The sequence below is a fragment of the Heterocephalus glaber genome, unplaced genomic scaffold (genome assembly GCF_053883595.1).
Source record: "Heterocephalus glaber isolate CG9 unplaced genomic scaffold, H.glaber_assembly_v1.0 deba00000331, whole genome shotgun sequence".
In the NCBI taxonomy this organism is placed as follows: Eukaryota; Metazoa; Chordata; class Mammalia; order Rodentia; family Bathyergidae; genus Heterocephalus; species Heterocephalus glaber.
In genome coordinates, this window is record NW_028258142.1 from 25,188,778 (window position 1) to 25,208,981 (window position 20,204).

At 38.4% G+C, this 20,204-nt stretch overlaps 1 protein-coding gene across 1 annotated transcript; it reads right to left on the minus strand.

The window, feature by feature from the left end:
- Nucleotides 1–15,984: 15,984 nt before the first annotated feature.
- LOC101711731 (DNA polymerase epsilon subunit 4) lies at nt 15,985–16,640 on the minus strand. The gene has a single exon (XM_004858464.4). The coding sequence runs from the start codon at nt 16,638–16,640 to the stop codon at nt 16,290–16,292; it is 351 nt and encodes a 116-aa protein (XP_004858521.3). The 3' UTR covers nt 15,985–16,289.
- Nucleotides 16,641–20,204: the final 3,564 nt, after the last annotated feature.

Below are 20,204 nucleotides of genomic sequence, written 5' to 3' on the forward strand. Positions count from 1 at the left end.
ACTGGTTAGTGTTTGGAATAGAAATGTTCAGAATTGTGCAGAAGCCAATGATCGTAACCACCATTAATTGATATTTTCTAATGCCAACCCCCCTGTTCAAGTACTTTATTCAATGTCATTGTCTTCATTGCACAGTTGAGGAAATGGAGGCAATTTGCCTAAAGTTCCACAGCAGAAATGGCAGAGACAGGATGTGGTCACAGGAGCCTGCACTCTGAGTTCCTCAGACAGGAGGACCCTTGTGCATCCGACATGACTCCTCAGAACAAAGAAGACTGGAAGTGGTTTGGTCTCTTCATATTGATTAGGCCAGCAGGCAGCAGGGTCATGACCCTGTCCTTCTTGATTTTCATCGACAGCACTAGATTTACCTTTCAGTTTATTTCTGAGCTCTGACCGTCTTCCCTCTTTCTTCAGTTTTTATTTTCACTGTCACCCTTTCTCCAGGGTGCATCTCAAATGTTTGATGGTAGAGTAGGAAACCAAATTCCAGTATGAGTGTGGCAGCATACATATATAATCCCAGCTACCTGGGAGGCTGATGCAGGGGGATTGCTAGTTTGACCCTAGCCTGGGCAACTTAGAGAGATCCTGTCTGTCTAGTTACTTTCTCATTGCTAAGACACAATACCCAACTCTTAAATTTAAAGGAGGATAGGTTTATTTTTAAAAATTAATTTTTATTATTATTTTTTGGTACCGGGGATCGAATTCAGGACCTTGAGCTTGCCAGGAAGGTAATGTGCCACTGATATTTTCTCTCATAGTTTGTAGAGATTTCAGTCCATAGTCAGCTGGCGACAAGGCAGGGCGGCATGGGAGAGGAGAAATAGCTTTTGGTGTGGTGACCTGAAGTAAAGAGAAATCAAGAGAGGAGGAAGAGAGTGACCTACCAGTGACCTACCTCCTCAAATTAGGCTTCACCTCCCAACATCACATTTGGCTATAAACTTAACAGTGATTGAATCCACTGATGCCTATCACACTCCCATGATCTAGTCACTTCCCTAAAGCCCCACCTATGAGCAAATGAGGCTTTGGGGAGACATCTAGATATAAACCATATCATTGTCTCAAAAAAAAGAAAACCACAGAAAAGAAAACCATAAAAGGACTGGGCACGTATCTCAGTGCAAAATCCTTGGGTTCAGTTTCTGGTATTAAAGAGACAGAGACAGAGAGAGGCAGAGAGAGAGAGAGAGAGAGAGAGAGATAGAGAGAGAGAGATTGAGGTGTAGCTCAGGAGCAGAGTACTTACCTATTAAATTCTAACCTTTCAATCTCCCAATTTGTTGTTTGATTTAAATATAGTACAGCAGTGGCATTCATAAGAAGAATACAAGTTTTTTATTCTCTGCTGTCAAAAGCTTCCTATAAACCTCCTGCTTTTTGTCTAAATGATTTTTTAAAGAGGCCTCAATGATTTAAAACTTGTCTTTAGTCATCTACTGTATGATTTGTGTGGCTGGTGTAATAGTTTTAGATCTCTCCCTCTCTCTCTCTCTCTCTCTGTCTCTCAAATATAACTTCCCTCTTGGGTTAAGCAACAATCCTGGCTTAGCAATGTAAGATAGTCAAATGATATCCAGTTCTCTAAGAGTATTAAGCCTCTGTTGCAGGCTGGGTAGAGGAAGTCTGAGAGGCAGGACACCTGACTGAATTCTAGGCCTGGTTCTGCCACCGATCCTTTGGGCCAGTCACTTCAGTTTTTCTGGTCCCATTTCCTCATCTATTAATTAAGTAAGGGAATTGGACTATTTGATAATTTAAGTTGCTCAGCTCTAAAAAGGTTCCATGAAGTGACAAGGCAGTGTTGAAATGCCTCAGTATATTCTGTGGAAAGACAATGGGGTTCTATTTTCTTTTCTTTTTTTTTTTAAACTACACTCTGAACTTGACGATCTTTGGTCCCTTGCTCTGTGTATCTGAACTGAGACAACTTAGCCAATGTGGTCACTGCCAGGAAAACTCTCCACATTTTTCAGTGATTCTCTGCTATGATGATGTGTTCCCCCTGTCACACAGAGGTTTTTCTTTTATGTCTTCAGATAGCACTGAATGTTCTGGAAACATTACCTGTCAAAATATTTACCCATAATAATAATGCCTTTGTACACATCTCTGTGTTTTCATATACATTTTCTAGAATCTCTACCACTAGTTATTAGAATACACTGTTTTTAATATGTGTAAGTAAACATTCCACAAAAATAAAATATATAAAAAATCCTCTGATTTTACAGATATAAAACTAAGGAAGAACATTAGCCCAATTTTGTGAAAGCTCCAGCAAATTGGTACCCCTAGGAATCACTACTGTTCCCAGGTTAGGGCTCGTTCCTCTGGTCCATGTGACATTTTGACCTCTAGCAGCTGGGATCCATTTTACCTCATACCTGGTTTTTGTCATAAGGAGTTACTGGGAACCCCTAGTTTCTGTGTTGCACTTTAGCTGATGCTGTGTGTCTCTGTAAGCCACATGGAGGCTCCTCTGAGGTGGTGGCAACACATTGCCTGGCACACTGTACTTGCTGGATAAGAAAATGATTGATCTGAGTGAATAATTTACAGATTTGCCACCCTGGAGTTGAGCTCTGTTGCCCATGAGTAATTCAGTAGAATTCCTAGTTTGAGTCCACTCAGCTGTGGCTCACAGTGCTTCTTGACTGTTGACGTGTGTTTGAATACCTGCAGTTTTTAAGGTCTGTTTTATTATCGACCTTAAACAGTGGCATTAAACATCACATATTTAGCAAATGTCATGGATGTAGGAGTTCCTGGCTTTTGACATCTCAGTTACCACTTTGCAAGACAGTTTGGGCTGACAGTTTTAAGAGTGGCATAGGTAACTCAGTTCTTCAGCTGTCTGCAAATCTTAACATATTTAGAACTTTCAGCTTCTTTTTCTGCCTCTTAAATGTTTTCTCACAACTGTGGACAAGAAGCAACACTGATCAATGTGGCTTTCAATTTCTTTCTTTTCCCTCTTCCTACCATGCTGAGGAGTCCAGCAGTCAAACACAGAGGCTGCAGGTGGGAAAAGGACAAATGCAGAGACCTCTGCAGCCTGAACTTTCAGCCTTGGACTTGCCTGGAGTTGAGGAGTCCTTCCCTCTTTCGGCTGCCCTTCACCTACTCCCTTAGCCAGCTTCTGTACTCCAGACACTGCTCTGGGAAAGTACAACCTTTACTGAAAAAACTTTCCAGTGGGTCCAGAAGCTGTTTTTTCAGTATTTTATATATTTTGTCAATTCACTTTGTGCAAGGTATGAAATTCAAGAAGCTGCAAATTTTTTGTACACCAGTGTACTAAGAGGTTTACATATAATATTATACATATCATATATATTTAACAAATGGGAAAATCATGTGCAGTCTATGAATTCTTGTTTTAGAAGTTCCTCACTTTTGCTTGCTCACACAACACACATGATTTGCACGTGAGTCATCTTAGCAAGTGCACCAGTTCCCAGCCAACACCCTATTCCAGGGAAACTCAATTACACCTGCATATATTTCATGCAGGTGAGCTGTGGCCATAGGCGCTGGGCTGCTTTTCCTGTGCTTTGCTGTGGACCATGGTTCCTGTGATAGGACCATTGAAGATGCACATGAGAAAGGAAGCATGTGGCTGTTGACAAAACATTCTTACCTTTTAATTTATCCCAACTTCACAGATGAGTAACCTGAGCTTCTGGGATGTGCCCAAGGTCATGGAATTAGCTTTGTGAGAAACAGAAAGGCCCCTAGAGTTCTGACTTTCAGATCCTTGCCGGCTCTTTCCTGTCTGAAAATAAAATACATTACTAACATACTTCTTCCCTGACTTGATGGATACCACCTCCCATTTTCCTATAAAACATACCTATACAATTTAGCCACTCCCACATCCTTTGCTATTTTACATTTATTTAATTTACATTTGTGCTTTTTCATACACTAGACACACACGCACACACATCAAATGACTCACAGGATTGTGGGCAATTAGTTTAAGTTGACTATCTTCTTATGTAGGTATATTTTCTGTCATTATTCTTACTTGTGATCAGACTTTAATGCCTTCTCACTCTAGTCAAATTGATCACCTTCATTATTAATTTTCCTATCCTTGTCCCCACTCCCAGATTTTGCTCAGTCAGTACAAATCAGTAATGCTCATTAAATGTTAATTAAATCAAATTCTTTAGAGTGGAGAGGAAGAATAGTACAATGGTCATAAGAGTGGGATGTACAAGTTCATCGAGACCTGTATTTGAATCCTGGCTTTGCCCAGATTATGTGAGTCACCTTATGCTGATTAATTAATCTCTGTAAAATTAGGATAATAACCCTCTTAGTGTTGTTGAAGTATAACATGAGGCAAAGCACACAAAGTCACCTAGTACAGTGCCTGATGCATATTAAGCACTCAGTAAGCTTTTACAGGATTTAGATACAGGTCTTATTTAACCTCCAGCACACACTATAGGGTAGTATATATTTTCTAAGTTTATATCTTTATATTATAAAATTGAGTTTTATCCAGAAATCCTTGTATAGCAAACTTCATGGGAAATTTTGGAGAGTTTGAAAAGCAATGTTAACTATTTATGATTCTAGCCTTAATGAATCTAAGCCTTCTCTCCACCCAGATGCCACTTATCTGTAACGAGGCTTGCTTTGGGATCTGAGAAGAAAGCCTTGCTGGAGTCACTCATTAATCGAGTTTATTCATTTAGCCAGTAGGTACTGAACACGTTCTGTGGCTGCATGTTGTGCTGGGTGGGAGGATGCAAAGTGACTCAACCTAAGTTCCCAGGCCTTGTCCTCAAGGGGCTTATTTTTAAATAATGGACACACACAGGCAAGTTGTGCTAAATAAGTCACTAGAATTATGAAATGAATGTTGAAGAAAGGGATGAATTCTTCTCAGGCCAAAAGCAGTCGCAGAGGGCAGGGAAAGCCAAAGATTGCAGGGTGAATAAGCAATCCCTGCCAATTAGAAAATATTTTTCTTCTTCAGAGAGAGCATTGCAGGTAACTGCCTACAGGCAGAAGGAATAGAGTAATTAAGTCAGACAAACACATTACCAAGTTTCATTTTACGGGACTTGAAAAGAAGGTGCTGCTTTCAGTGACAGGGTTTTATTACAGATTCCTTGACAACACTGGGCTTGCAGAGGTCTTCTGTATAGTAGGCAAAGCTCATTCTTCCAAATGGTTTTTAAAAAGAGATTAATGTATCGTATACATGAAAATGGCAAAGAGAAAGGATTTTAAATGTTCTCCTTACCAAAAATGATAAATATATGAGATGATAGATATGTTAATGAACCTGATTTGATCATTCCACAATGTATACATATATCAAAACATTATGTTGTATACCATAAATGTCTACAATTTTTCACTTGTCAATTAAAAAAATACTAAAGATTAATGGAAAAGAAGTGGTATAAAACATACATTAGGCATATTCTTATTTAATGCTTTATATATTCAATTATGTAACTAATTAAACAATATGTATACATTTATTAGAAGACAGGTATGAAAAAACCTTGTAATTTCTCCCTATTATGCTTGTATAATAGGCTGGGCAAATGGCTGTGCAGCCACTTGAAAGCTACAGCCCTAGTCCAGAGAACTGAGATGGGCTGCAGAGGCACTGGGCAGAGGTGGGCTCAGCTCTGTCTCGAGAGCTACTGCCCCAGTGTTCTGTGGGAGCTTGAGGTCATCCATAATAACCTGTCAGTATCTCCAGGGAGATGAGATGACCCCAAAATGGTCCATGTGGGTCCCCTTGTCCACGCTGTCATCTGCTCAATGGGCTAAGAAACATAGATACTGTAAAGGAGAGAGTATGGCAAAAATGCCCCATAGAAATTGGAGTAGAGACTGAAGACACAACGCCAGGGAGGAGTCTAAGTAGGAACTATGCTACAATGACAATAATGTTAACTTTGGATGCTTTCTCTGCATCAGGTATTGTGATGCACGCTCTCTATTTGTTACAAATATCCCCTAGAGTCCATACCATTATTATCTCTACTTGATAAGAAATAGAGGCTTGGAATGGCCATATAACTTGGTCAAGGTCACAGTAAGAGGCAGAGTTCATGTGATTTGACTCCAGAATCCATGCCTAAATTAGGCAATGTGGTTCACCTATAGGAGGCGAAGAGTTGAGGGGACATCACCTAGGAATCAGTGTGAAGGTGACAGAGGTAAACAGATTGCAGTCAGGAATGGTTATAAATAAAGAACTAACAGAAGCCAGGTGTGCCTGTAATCCTAGCTACTCTGAAAGCTGAGGCAGGAGGATTCCAAGTTCAAGCCCTGCTTCAAAATAAGAACTAAATAAGTCTGGGGATGTAGCTCAGTGATAGAGTGCCCCTAGGTTTAATCTCCAGTATGGCAAAGGGAATTAGTTTCAATACATTGTACATATTCTGTACATTTATTTAGAGTCTCTTTATCTCTCAAACGCATGTGAAGTAATATAGATTTGATATCTTAAATCTTTTCTCATAGTAAAAGTCTGAATATCACTAATTTTTGCAACCTGGCACATTTACAAATTGCATCTTGATCCATAAGACTTTTAAAATTTTAAACATAGGACTATTTTGTAAAAGCTAATTGTTTGAAGATTTATTTCATTACTTGGTCATACACTGAAGAGTGATTATAGCTTCTGAATATATTTCAACTGCACAAAATTTTCATTTGTACTAAAACCTCAGAGATAGCCTTAATTAAGCAAATGATTAGTAATGAGAAGAGAAGTAAACAAAAGTCTGCTTAAGCATAATTAGAAGATACATCATCAGTGGAGACATCAATGGGTTTTAGCATTAAAATATATGAACCAAAAGTATGGCTTGGTTTTGATGGCTGATGGAACTACAGTTTTTATTTTCATAAGTAGTTATACTGTGAGCTTATAACTAAAGTTCATGCTTATGCTGTGGCATATGAAGACTCCTCTTTGGTTTGAGTCTTTAGCCGTTACACCATGAATTCAAAAGGAAAGAACAGCTTTGAAAATATTTCCTAAGGTTGTGAGACAGTGACGAGAAAGAGAGTCCCATTTTAAAGCTGATCAAAGAAAAGTAAAGTGAAGGTGATGCCCTGCCAGCCTTGTAGGACCATGATCATACTAGGTCCTCTGACTTGGAGTCAGTGGTCTTTTGAGGAGACTGTTTCCTGTCTTTTATCATTCTCATTGTTGGTGTTTGGATCCGGACTGTCCCTCAAAGGCCACTTTCTGGGGGCTTGATTGCCTGCTGATGAGCTTTTGGAAGGTGATTGGATTACTAATGGATTAATAATTTGATGGCATTACTGGGAGATGTGACCATACTTAAGAGTCAAGGCCTAACTGGATAAAACATGTCAATGAAGATGTGGTTTTGAAGACTATATCTTGTTCCTGGCCCCTTTCTCTTTTCTGACTGCCATGAGATGAGCTCCTCTTCTTTGTCACATCCATCTACCATGATATTTCTTCCTCATTACAGGCTAAAAAGCAAACAGATGACCATGGACTAAAACCTCTGAAGCCATGGCCCAAAAGAAATCTTTCCTCCTTTGTGTTGTTTATGACAGGTATTTTATCTCAGAGACAGAAAGCTAACTAATGCATTCATTGAATGTGAAGGCTCTCAAGAAAAAGATATTTGAATGGATGGAACAAAATGCCCAAGACAGAATCTCTGGAAACACTGCCATTTTTAATAGAGACAATAGGATCATAGAGAGCATCCACTGGCAAAGTGTCTGGAGCCCAGACCCTTGCCTCAGCTTGACCACTAACTAATTGAGTGACTCTAGACATGTGCACTTGATAATTACAGTAATAGGTAACTTTCAGATTATAAAAGAATGTGGATACATATCAAGTGGTCTGTGAATGTGAGGTAGAGCAATTGTTAGAAAAAAAAAAAGGTAAGGGGTAAATTTCTCCCCTCAGTGCAAATTTTTCCCCTATTGACTTGGGAGCTTTTTGGCTTGCTTGTGGCTTGCTTGTGGCTTCTCTCAATCTTGTGAATTGTTTTCTTTGGGCTTGTCAGCATCTTATCAGCTGCTGGGTTCAGGTAGGTCACCCATCCCGGACCAATTTTTCAGTTTGAGAACTCAGCAAGTTATCCAGGCCTGTGACCACAGCACCTTCATTCCCTTCTTGGGTTCTCTGATGCCACTGTTTCCTCAAGACCTGAAAGGTCTGAGAGTGGAGGACAAAAAGCCTGTCAGTTTGGGTCCTCCTAGGAGTTGTGTGGGTGTCAAAGGAGGTTAAGAGTGACAGATAAGGTGAGGTGGATTGGTGAATCTTATTTGCTCAGCCTGTTTCTGTTTCAGTTGCCAGCGATTACAACAAAGTTGGCTGGACTTTGAAAAGGATTTATCATATTTTTAAGGAAGGTAAAGGGAAAGTAAATTTGGTTAACATTTTCTCAGTTCTTGAGGGTTCGTTTTGCTTTATATTTTTCCATTTTGTTTTTATTTCAGGGTTTTAGGAGACTCAAACTACAATTTTAATATGTTGTAATGATTTATAAGGTACAAATGTATTTTTTCAGCTCCCTTCATTGGAAAGAGAGCTGCTATTTGTCTTCAGATAATAGGAATTTTTGATTAAAGTTATGGAGTACGTGATTAAAAACTAGCATCCAAGATGAATAATAGGGAATTAAGGCATTTTATCATAATTTAATTTTTATTCTTCTCTAGAAAAAAGATTGCTCAACATAACATAAGCTGGGCCCACTCAAGTGGGGGGCATGCATATGTTACCCGTTCTGCCAGGCTCACCACCAATTGGAGTGTTAGCTATTTATAAATTCAAGGTTGACTGAAACCATCTCTCCACCGCACAAAGCTCCCTCCTTAATAAAAGAAGATCCACTGGTAGGTGTTGGGAGCAAATGTTTAACAAGCATTTTCCGGCCCTGAAATATGGAGGGGGAAAGGAAACGTATGGCAATAGCAACGAAGGCCATAGACTGCAGTATGAAAAGACTGCAGAGGAGAGGGAGATGCTAGAATTGCTGGGTCCATATGGGGATCTCACTGACTGGGGAGCCAGGGGGAGGGGTGTGATAAAGAAACGAGAAAAGGAGGAATGGGGCTCCTCCTTCCAAGATGACAGGGAGGAAAGCAGGTGGTCCTTTCTGACTCTAGGTGGACTTGCTTTCAGTAGGATCTAGAGGCGCTCCTTGGGGAAGGTAAGGCAGAGCAGTTTAGCAGCTGCTCTTGAGAGTTGCTCTATTGGTGAGAAGAGGGAAAACAGAGAAACACTTTTTTCCCCCTACAGAAGAACCTAAATTTTAGTGATCTAGCAGCAGGAGATGAGGGAGAAAATACATCAGGTGGAGCTCATTGAGTTCCAAGTACCAGAAAAAACTAGTCCAAAGTGACTTTAGAAAATAGAATTTTTTTGCTTCACAATTGCTATGTTCTTGAACTTGACAGGTTGGTGCGATGTCTGACCATACCTTCAGAATAGTTATCACTCTGTTTTGTGTCTATTTTCCTTCAAAAGTTTGAATAAGAAAATCTTTTGCCTAATTTTCCTGGGTCTGAGCTGGGTCGGATGGATGTCCTGGTTGACTTAGGTCTGGGTCACCCAGTTGCTCTAGAGTTGGAGGTGGAGGCAAAGGCAGGAAAGTGTAAGAGCAGAGTATGGCAGAAGAGTGGTTAAGGGACTTTATCAATGAAGCACATTAGTAAGTGGTGGAGCTGGGATTTCAACCCATGCCAACTCCACTCTGCCATATTCTTTATGCATTTAACCAACATTAAAAACTGGGCCATATTGATCATTTCACTGAATCTTTCTCAGCTATTTGTCATTTCCTATTGATTTTCAAGTTTAGTTCGGCCAGGGTGACACTGAGGCATGTGTTTATTGGAAGGATGGAAAACAACACCTTTGCTAGCATCGACCTGGCAGTTTACTTCTATAAGAAGAGGGAAGCCTGAATTGCCATCTGGGGTCTACTGACCAGATGGTCATGGAGTACAGGGCCAAGTCTCTCTCCATTTCTCTTTTTCCTCCCTCCTTATAATATCTGACTGTCACCTCCCGCCTACCTCCACTTGACACCCTAGGCCTTTGTGCAGCATCTCATCTATTGTCAGATGAGCCTACCTCCTTCCTTCTGGTATCAGTTTGACACCGTGACATTCCCTGAACCTCAAGTCCTCTGTCTGGTCTTAACAGGCCTCTGCAGTCGGCTGCCTCATTTCTGCTAATCTTATTTGCTGGTCTTCCAATCTCAGCTCCAGTCAGGTCTATCTCCTCATACGGCCCCTTCCCTTGCCTAGAGTGACCACTCTCCACTCTGCTGACAAGAGCCTTCAGGGCTGAGGTGTTCAATGAAGTTCGTGTTCATCAGTCCCACCCCCTGAATCTTCTCTTTTCCTAGACACCATTCCATTTTAGTTCTTATATGTATACACACATCTTTTTATGAATGCACACACTGACATACATGACGTACACACACATATATATGAGTGCATGTTCACAGGTATGCAAATAGTCTTGTCTCTATGAAAACATGAGCTCCTTTTAAATTTTAAAATTGTAAACTATTTTTCTTTTTAAAATCTATTTTGGGTTATTCTTATCATGCTTGGCCCAGTTGTAGGCTTATAAAATACTCTGTCAATAGAAAATTGTTGGCTGCTTCAAAAAGTTTATCAAAGAAAAATAATACATCTAACAACAAAGAAGAGCTTATGACAGAAACAACAGTCTCTTGCTTTATTTCTCTTCAATGATTTCAGCCTTCAACTCCACTGGAGTCTTCCCCACCCTGTCATCTGTCTAGTTTGTTAACATAATTATTTCATGATTTATAATCTTAGGCAATATATAAATTCTCCAATGTGAAAGCTGAGAATTTAACTTATTTTAACTAATTGTTTCTGCTTTCCTGTCCCATTAATTAAAAATATAAATTAATATATTAACTAATTATTTGATGGGAAAGAATCTGATGAAAAATTGGGTGGCTATTAACAATTTCCTTTCATTATGTTATGAATGTATCGTAGGACTTCTATTTGTGCATTTATGACCCACATAAAGCCTGGCTTTCTTATGTTCCTGTCTCATGTTGTATTATCATCAAAGAAATATTGATCCCACACACAAAGTAATTGAAAAGCAATTTAAATATTTATTATATATTCTTGTGAAAATGTTAAAAATGGGATATTTGAAAAATACAATACTTACAATGTGGATTATTCTTAATCCCTGTTATTCGTAGGTAAGGTATTACTGTACGATGTTGTTAAACTGAAATGCTAACTTTTTGCATGGCCCTTTTTTATTGTGAGCTTTATTTAAGTCAATTGCCATTGAAAAGGATTTCTCTTGCTCAGGAAAGGAACATGGTGGGACACTGCTGGGATTTGGTGAAATAAGATTGTGTCTGTGAAATATGAGGCTGAAAAACAGGAGAGTTGGAAGGAAGGTGGGCAGGCAAAGGCGACTACAGTACTTTGGCAGCAAAATTTTTCATAGGATTAGGACATTTGGGACCCAACAAATACAAAATACATACTGCAAAGTTAAAAGTGACATAAAAACATACATAGTGAAAAGGTTATCTTCCTCTTATTCCTATATTGCAGGTACTCGGTTATCAGTTTCTTCTGTATCTTAATAGAGATGTGTGTATCCAAAGCTATAGATAGCTGTATTACATGTTAGTGGCATTCTGTAAACACATACCTGTCCCTTGCTTTTTTCTCTTAACAATGTAATTGAGATTATTTGTTACAATTCATATAGAGCTGCCCCTTTTCCCTTTTTATCAATCTATGGATGTACCACAGTTTAAATAAATAATTTTGGAATGGTCTCAAAGACATATTACTTAAATAAATACTTTAAATAAATTCTTTAACCATTTCTTAAATGGTTCCTAGTTTTTCATTGTTTTATTTATTTATTTATTTATTTTTGCTTAAATTCTTTTATTGGTACATTTGAGGTATACAATACGTTTACATTTATCATTGGATGCTTGTACCTGTACATGATGTATCTTAGTTCTTATTTTTTCCCCATTATCTATGCACCCTTCACCCCCTCCACCCTTCCCTATTTACATACTTCGTTTCCGTTTTTTTTCTTTTCTCATAATTTTTAATTTTTCCTTTCCATTCTTTCCTTTCTCCATCTCCTCCCACCACCCCTACCCCTTTGGAACTTTTCCTATTTCAAAGTATCAATTATTAGTTATTAATCCTTTTAGTCCTTATTACACTCTCAGTTTCTCACACTAGAGAAACTATTCGGTATTTACACATGCGTGTCTTATTTATTTCACTTAAGAGTATGGCCTCAATATGCATCCATTTAGCTATAAATGACTCTAGTTTTTCGTTCTTTATGGCTGAGTAGTAATCCATTTTATAAAAAAACCACATCTTCTTTATCCAGTTTCCAGTTGATGGGCACTTGGGCTGTTTCCAAGCTTTAGCTATTATAGACTGTGCCACTATGAACATGGGGGCACATATATCACTGTGGTATGATTCTTTTAATTCTTTTGAGAAAGTACCCAGCAGGGGAATAGCCGGGTCAAATGGACCTCCAGCCCTAGTTCTTTGAGGTATCTCCATATTGACTTCCACAGTGGTTGCACCAGTCTGCACTCCCACCAACAATGGAGAAGGGTTCCTTTCTCTCCACACCCCTGCCAGCATTTGTTATTGGTTGATTTCTTGATAGCAGCCATTCTTTGTGGGGTTAGGTGGAATCTCAGTGTTGTTTTCATCTGCATCTCTCGAATGACCAAGGATGTTGAACATTTTTTCATATGTTTGTTTGCTGCTTTTACTTCTTTGTCTGAGAAATGTCTGTTCATTTCGGATGCCCATTTTTGAATTGGGTCTTTAAATTTGGGGGGTCTGATTTTTTTCAGTTCTTTGTATATTCTCAATAGTAGCCCTTTGTCTGAGGTACAGCTGCTAAAAACATTTTCCCACATTGTAAGTTGTCTCTTAGCTCTGTTGGTGGTTTCTCTTGCAGTGCAGAAGCTTTTTAATAAGATGAAATCCCAGTTGTTGATTCTTTGTGCTAGTTCCCGTGCTACTGAGGTTTTGTTCATAAAGTCTTTTCCTATGCCAATGTCTTCAAGAGTTCTACCTAACTTATCTTCCAGCAAGTTTAGTGTTTCTGTCTTAATATTTAGATCTTTAATCCACTTAGATCTTAGTTTAGTGCATAGTGATAGGTATGGGTCTAGTTTTAATCTCTGACAGGTTGAAATCCAGTTTTTCCAACACCATTTATTAAATAGGCTATCTTTCCTCCAATGAGGGTGGTTGACTCCTTTGTCAAAGATGAGGTGGCTGAGTATGTTTGAAGTTGTTTCTGCATCTTCTAATCTATTCCATTCATCCTCGGGTCTGTTTCTTTGCCACTACCATGCTGTTTTTATCACAGTAGCTTTGTAGTATAGCTTCAAGTTGGGTATTGTGATACCCCAAGGCATGTCTCTGTTGCCCAGAATTGCTTTTGCAATTCTAGGTCTCTTCTGGTTCCAAATGAATTTTTGGATTTTTTCTCTAGCTCTGTGAAGTATATTGTTGGAATTTCAATCAGCATTTCATTAAATCTATATAGCAGTTTTGGAAGTATGACCATTTTCACTATATTGATTCTTCCTACCCAGGAACAAGGGATGTCTTTCTATTTTCTTATATCTTCCTCAATTTCCTTTTTCAGAGTGCTGTAGTTTTCAGTGTAGAGGTCTTTTGCTTCCTTTGTTAGATTGATTCCTAGATATTTCATTTTTTTGGATGCTATTGTAAAAGGAATTGTTTCCCTAATTTCTCTCTCAATGAGTCTGCTATTTGTGTATAAGAAGGCTATTGTTTTTTGAGTGTTGACCTTATATCCAGCTACTCTACTGAATCTGTCAATTAAGTCCAGAAGTCTTTTGATAGAGTTTTTTTGTCTTCTATGTAAGGTATTTTATCATCAGCAAATAATGAGAGTTTACCTTCTTCCTTTCCTATCTTTATTCCTTTTATTTCTTTCTCTTTTCTAATTGCTTGCTGTGGCTAATGTTTCCAGAACTATATTGAACAGGAGTGGTGATAGTGGGCATCCTTGTCTTGTTCCTGATTTTAGAGTGAAAGTTTTCAGTTTTTGACCATTTAGTATGATGTTGGCTGTTGGTTTTTCATAGATAGCCTTAATCAGGTTGAGATAAAGACCTTCTATTCCAATTTTCTGTAGCATTTTTATCATGAATGCATGTTGGATTTTGTCAAATGCCTTTTCTGCATCTATTGAGATGATCATATGGCTTTTGTCCTTGACTCTGTTAATATAGTGTATTACATTTATTGATTTACGAATGTTGAACCATCCTTGCATCCCTGGGATAAATCCGACTCGGTCAGGGTGTATGATCTTCTTGATAACCCTCTGTATTCTGTTTGCCAGTGTCTTGTTGAGGATTTTTGCATCTATGTTCATTAGGGAGATTGGCCTGTAGTTCTCTTTTTGGATTGGGTCTTTCCCTGGTTTTGGAATCAAAGTAACACTTGCTTCCAGGAATGAATTTGGAAGCCTTGCTTCCTTTTCAGTTTCCTTAATTAGTTTAAAGAGTAATGGTGTTAGTTCTTCTTTAAATGTCTTGTAGAATTCAGCAGTGAGGCCATCAGGACCTGGGCTTTTCTTTGTTGGTAAATGTTTTATTACATTTTCCATTTCACTCATTATAATTGGGGTGTTTAGAATTTCTATATCTTCTTCATTTAACTTTGGCAATTCATATGTATCTAGGAATCTGCCCATTTCTTCTGTGTTTTCCATTTTATTAGAGTACAGGTTCTCGAAGTAGGTATTGATGATACTCTGGATTTCTGCTAGTTCTGTTGTGACTTCCCCTTTTTTGTTCTTAATTGCATGGATTTGAGTCTTTTCTTTCCTTTTTTGCTAAGATTGGCTAAAGGTTTATCGATTTGATTTATTCTTTCAAAAAACTAACTCTTTGATTCATTAATTTTTTGTATTGTTTTCTTAGTCTCCTTTGCATTGATTTCTGCTCTGATCTTTATAATTTCCTCTCTTGTGCGGGCTTTGGGTTTGTTATTCTCTTCTTTTACTAGGAGTTTGAGGTTCTGCATTGGTTATTTATCTGAGTTTTCTCTGTTTTCATAATATGGGTGTTCACTGCTATGAATTTCCCATGTAGAACTGCTTTCATTGTGCCCCATAGATTCCTGTCTGTTGTACTGGCATTATCATTTACTTGTAGAAACTGTCTAATTTCTTCTTTAATTTCCTCTGTGACCCATTGATTGTTCAGGAGGGTGTTATTCAATTTCCAAGTGTTTGTGGGAGTTTTGCAGTTTCTCATGTTATTGACCTCCAATTTTATTGTACTATGGTCTGATAATATACAGGGGGTAATTTCGATTCTTTTACATTGACTTAGACATGTCCTATGAGCTAACATGTGGTCCATTCTGGAGAATCACCCATGTGCAGCTGAAAAGAATGTGTATTCTGATTTTATGGGGTGGAACACCCTGTAAACATCTCTTAAGTCCATTTGTTCAATAGCTTGGTTCAGTTCTAGAATTTCATTGTTAATTTTTTGTCTAGATGATCTGTCTATTTGTGATGGTGGGGTATTGAGGTCCCCCCTACAACTGTATTAGTGCTTATTTCATTTTCCATGTCCATTAATATTTGTTTTGTATAGTTGGGGGCATTCATATTTGGTGCATATATATTTAGATTTGTCATCTCTTCCTCTTGGATTGTTCCCTTCACAAGGATATAATGACCATCTTTGTCTCTCTTAATTAGTTTTGGTTTGAAATCTACTTTGTTTGCAAATAAGATTGCTACCCCTGCTTTTTTCTGGGTTCCTGTCGCATGGAGAGCCATTTTTCATCCTTTTACTTTCAGTCTATGAATTTCTTTTTGAGTTAGGTGTGTTTCTTTTTTTTTTTTTTTTTTTTGAAGGTGATCCGAGACCTTTATTCTGGCCCTCATCATTCATTAAGCCACCTATGCAGAACAATTTCTGCCCCAAGCAGCAGCGGCATCCAGGCAGACGTATGAGTGGAAGACAGGCACAAATGGAAGACCTTGTAGAAAAAAGCTGTCAGATGAGATCTTAGCTTATCCCAGCTCAGGTAAAAGTAGAACAGGAAGAGTATATATGTGTGCACAGACTCTGTTCTTCAAAGCTGAGGTTTGCAGAGAGGGGAGAGCAGAAGGATGCAGAGAAAACTCATGAAAGTGCCCAGCTCAGCAATCAATCCAAAGTACCTTCCAGAAAAGCAAATTCATCCACAGCTTCTATTGCATCATCCAAATCTCTCCTCTGGAGGGTTTTCCTCTTTCCTTGTTGTGCACAGCAGTAGGCATCTCTTGCAATGGTCTCCACAAACAGTTCTGCGGCTTGCTCCAGAATGAAGATGGCTTCCTGTTCCGCGAGCATCACATCGGGGTCCGCCTTCACTAAGGCCTTCACCCGCGCCAGAGGCAGCCTCGAGAGACGAGCCCCAGGCCCACTCGTTGGGGCTTGGGGCAGCGCGGCAGCTGCCTCCCCTCCGGGGCCCTCCTCCTCCCGTGGCGCCCCGCTTCCTGCAGGCGCTGCCACCATTTCCATGCTAAGCAAGCTGGGCGCGGCTACTGACTGAGGTGTGTTTCTTGTATATAACATATTGCTGGATTTTGCTTCTTAATCCATTCTGTCAGTGTACTTCTTTTGATTAGTGAATTGAGGGCATTAACATTGATAATTATAATTGATAGATATTCACTCATCCTTGTCATGATGTTTTACTGTTGTTGGCTCTTATTTCTTTTCCCCCCTTTCCCTTTAGTTTCTTACCTTGCCTGGTGGCTTCCCTCTGTTGAGCCTCATGGAGTTGTGGCCTTTGTTGCCTTTTTCTAGGATATTTCTTAGAATTGTTTGGAGTGCTGGTTTGGTGTTCATGAAATTTCTCAGGTGTTCTTTGTCATGGAAGTATCCAATTTCCCCATCAATTTTGAAAGATAATTTTGCAGGATAAAACAGCCTAGATTGGAAGTTCTTTTCTTTTAGAGCTTGAAATACTTCACTCCAGGCTCTCCTTGATTTGAGTGTTGAGAAGTCTGCTGTGATTCTGATGGGCTTTCCTTTATAGGTGATTTGTTTCTTTTCTCTAACTGCCTGTAGGATTTTGTTCTTCTGTTGGATTTCTGGGATCTTGACTATTACATGTCTAGGTGTAGATTGATTTTGATCATGGCTGGGTGGAGTTCTATATGGCTCACTTATCTGTATGTCCAATTCTCCACCTCTGTCTGGGAAGTTTTCTGCTATTCTGTGAACAGTTTTTTTTATGTCAATTGTACTTTCTCCTGTTTTTTCATGGACTCCTATCAGTCTGGTAGTCTGGTACAAAAAAAAAAAAAAAAGAAAAATAGAGTGGAGGACTAAGTTTCTGAAGTCTCCAAACAATTCTTCTCTTTTGTGCCTAGCAATTTGTTCACTTTTTAGAGGGAGGAGAAACTACATATTGATAGTCATTTTTCTAAACTTTGCGTGAAGTTAATGTTCATTCTATGCTCTTTGCATGAATGAGTTCACATTGTTAACATTGATGCCAGGATACCAATAGCAATGGATCTAGTTCTCAGACTTGTGAGGAAGATAGTTAATTCATCCAAGGTTACTAAGTTTATGGCAACTCAAGAAGTTATGGAAAATCTCAGGAGTTCAAATGTGAGCAACTGTACATTCTTTCATTAACCCTGTGTGGATATCAGAATGTCAGCAATATTTTCTCATTTACTAAGGAAAGAATGAAGAAAAAATTGACATTCTAATGGCTGTCTGACTTTTTTGAATAAGTCTTATGCTAAGAAGATAAATTAGGAAACACTGACATTTTCTATTTGGATCAAGTTTATGAATCCACTTAAATGATCTTTGTAGGATATTATTCTTAAAATGAAGCTTAAAGATAAGACAAATACAATATTTATTAAATATTAAGGACAATTGATTTTATTCAGAAAGAATTTATTCCCTTATCAATGAAATAAACTTTTGGTTCCTACCTGGGTTGCTTAAAAACTTTAAAATGCAAATAGATTAATCCCTACTTTTCTAAAAACATACATTTCACTATGTGAAGAATGCAGGTTGCTATTGTTTCCTTCAAAGACAAGAGGGAAATAAAATTGTTTTCAAGATTGAAGAACCAATTCTTAAGGCACAGTAAGTACCATCTCACCATGGTGAGTTGACCAAAATGCTCAGTTTGCAAGGAATTAATTCCCACAACTGACAGATCAGCAAGAATGTAGTTCCAGAGTTGTCCAATTATGTGATATCACTAGAGGAAGAAGAGGAACTTTCAAGGGAAAGATAATAGACGATCACAGAAAGAAACCCTTCTAAAGAACCCATAGTCAAGAGACAACCTAAACAGAGCAATTGAGGAAGAAACTCATCTGATACAGAAACATATGGTAGCTTTTGGTTGGAAAATATAAAAGTGCTGATGGTAGGATGTCCTAGTTAAGTGGCAAATTGACTGTATAGAACACATCTGAGTTATACGGCACTTTAAAAATAATTTTGAATCTCCATTGTATGTTGCACCTTATTGCTAGAAAATTCCATTAAAGTCCCCATATTTGCATCTCTTGAATATAGTTGCATTTGGCACTATGTTATATTCTACTCTTTTTAGTGGACCTGATTTTGTGCCCATATTTGCTTATTGCTACATGGTCCAGTACTTATATTCTTTTTTAGTAGATGTATAGTTTATAGAACTTATTAAAAAAATTTAAGTAAAGGAATTTTATGACTTTCAAATTCATGCAGTAACTGCTGACAGGACAAGAGGAAGTGGAAAAGTGCAAGGTGCCTATGAATTAGAGAGAATCCTGTAAGGGCTTTAACAAATAGATAAGATGTGCTTCAAATGAGCTCATCCATCGTTTGAATAAAAACTGCTGGGAAGGTGGTGCTTAAGCAGTTTGTAGTCTTTGATGCAAATAGGGTTGACATTCCTTTTGCTTACTACATTGTGCATGCTTCCTTTCAAAGCTGGGTGTTCCCAGACTTCAGTTTAACATGTTCAAATGACAATGCAGAGTGTTGGGAGAAAGGCTGTGGTCTCTAGCCCTGGCTGCACATTAGAATTCCCTGGGGAATGTTCAGAATTCCAGGACTTGTCTCAGATTGACTGCATCAGAGCAGGGCTCTGGGAACTGGTATTTTTCAAATTTCCCCAAGTGATTATAATGAGCAGTCTGGATTGAGAACTATTAGACTAACGACTTTTAACGATTCTATCATCCAAGGCCTCTGATTTCTATAGACAGTTCAATTTGGGTTATTAAGAAGCACAAGGTGTATCTTGATTCCCTGCAGAGCAACTTTGTCAACATATGCAACAGTTAAAGTGATGTGGGACAAAATGATACAACATGCCAACAGATTAAGGTAGAAATATTTAACGTACTTTATGAACATTTATTAAACATCTATTTTATATTCTGTTTCAGGCAATATGAATGACTTACTAGTGAACAAGACATTGTCTCCTCTTTTTTGCATAGTATAATTGGAAAGATAAAAAGTGTAAAATGAGTAACAATATTATACAGCAAAAATCTGCTTTGACTTTTAAGAGCTATAAGACAAAACACAACTATAGGTTAGTATTTCTTCTGCTTGGGAAGGGTTTGAGGAGGAAGGAACTGCTGTTGATTCTTGGGAAGACTTGCACATCCTGGAATGGGGAGAGGAATGGAGGAAGAGGAACAGAAAGCATATTAAGACCAGTTGGAACAATGCGAGCAAAGAACAGTAAGAAGGAATGGGGAGTATATGGGAATCCTTGTGTGTTTAGTGTGACCCATACCCAGTAAAGGATTAAAGAGGAGGAAAGTGCATGTCTTGAATTTCAGTGCTAGGAGGCAAAAGATCTACATTTTGTGCTAAGGGTGTGCAAGAGGCACCGTTAATCACACTTTTCATTGGGAATACTGGAAATGTGTTAACATAAAGATGCAAGACTGAGAAATGTTGTATCTTGATAGAAGACTGTCTTAGTTCAGGTTGTCTTATACACAATAGAAAATTATTCATGTTTCTGAAGGCTGGAAGGCTATGCTGGGGTTTAGATCCCAAATTATCTTCCCAGTGTGTCTCATATGATCA

Bases quoted from the DNA above. Each gene is read 5' to 3' on its own strand.
- LOC101711731 (XM_004858464.4), bottom strand. From the start codon at position 16,640: ATGGTGGCAGCGCCTGCAGGAAGCGGGGCGCCACGGGAGGAGGAGGGC.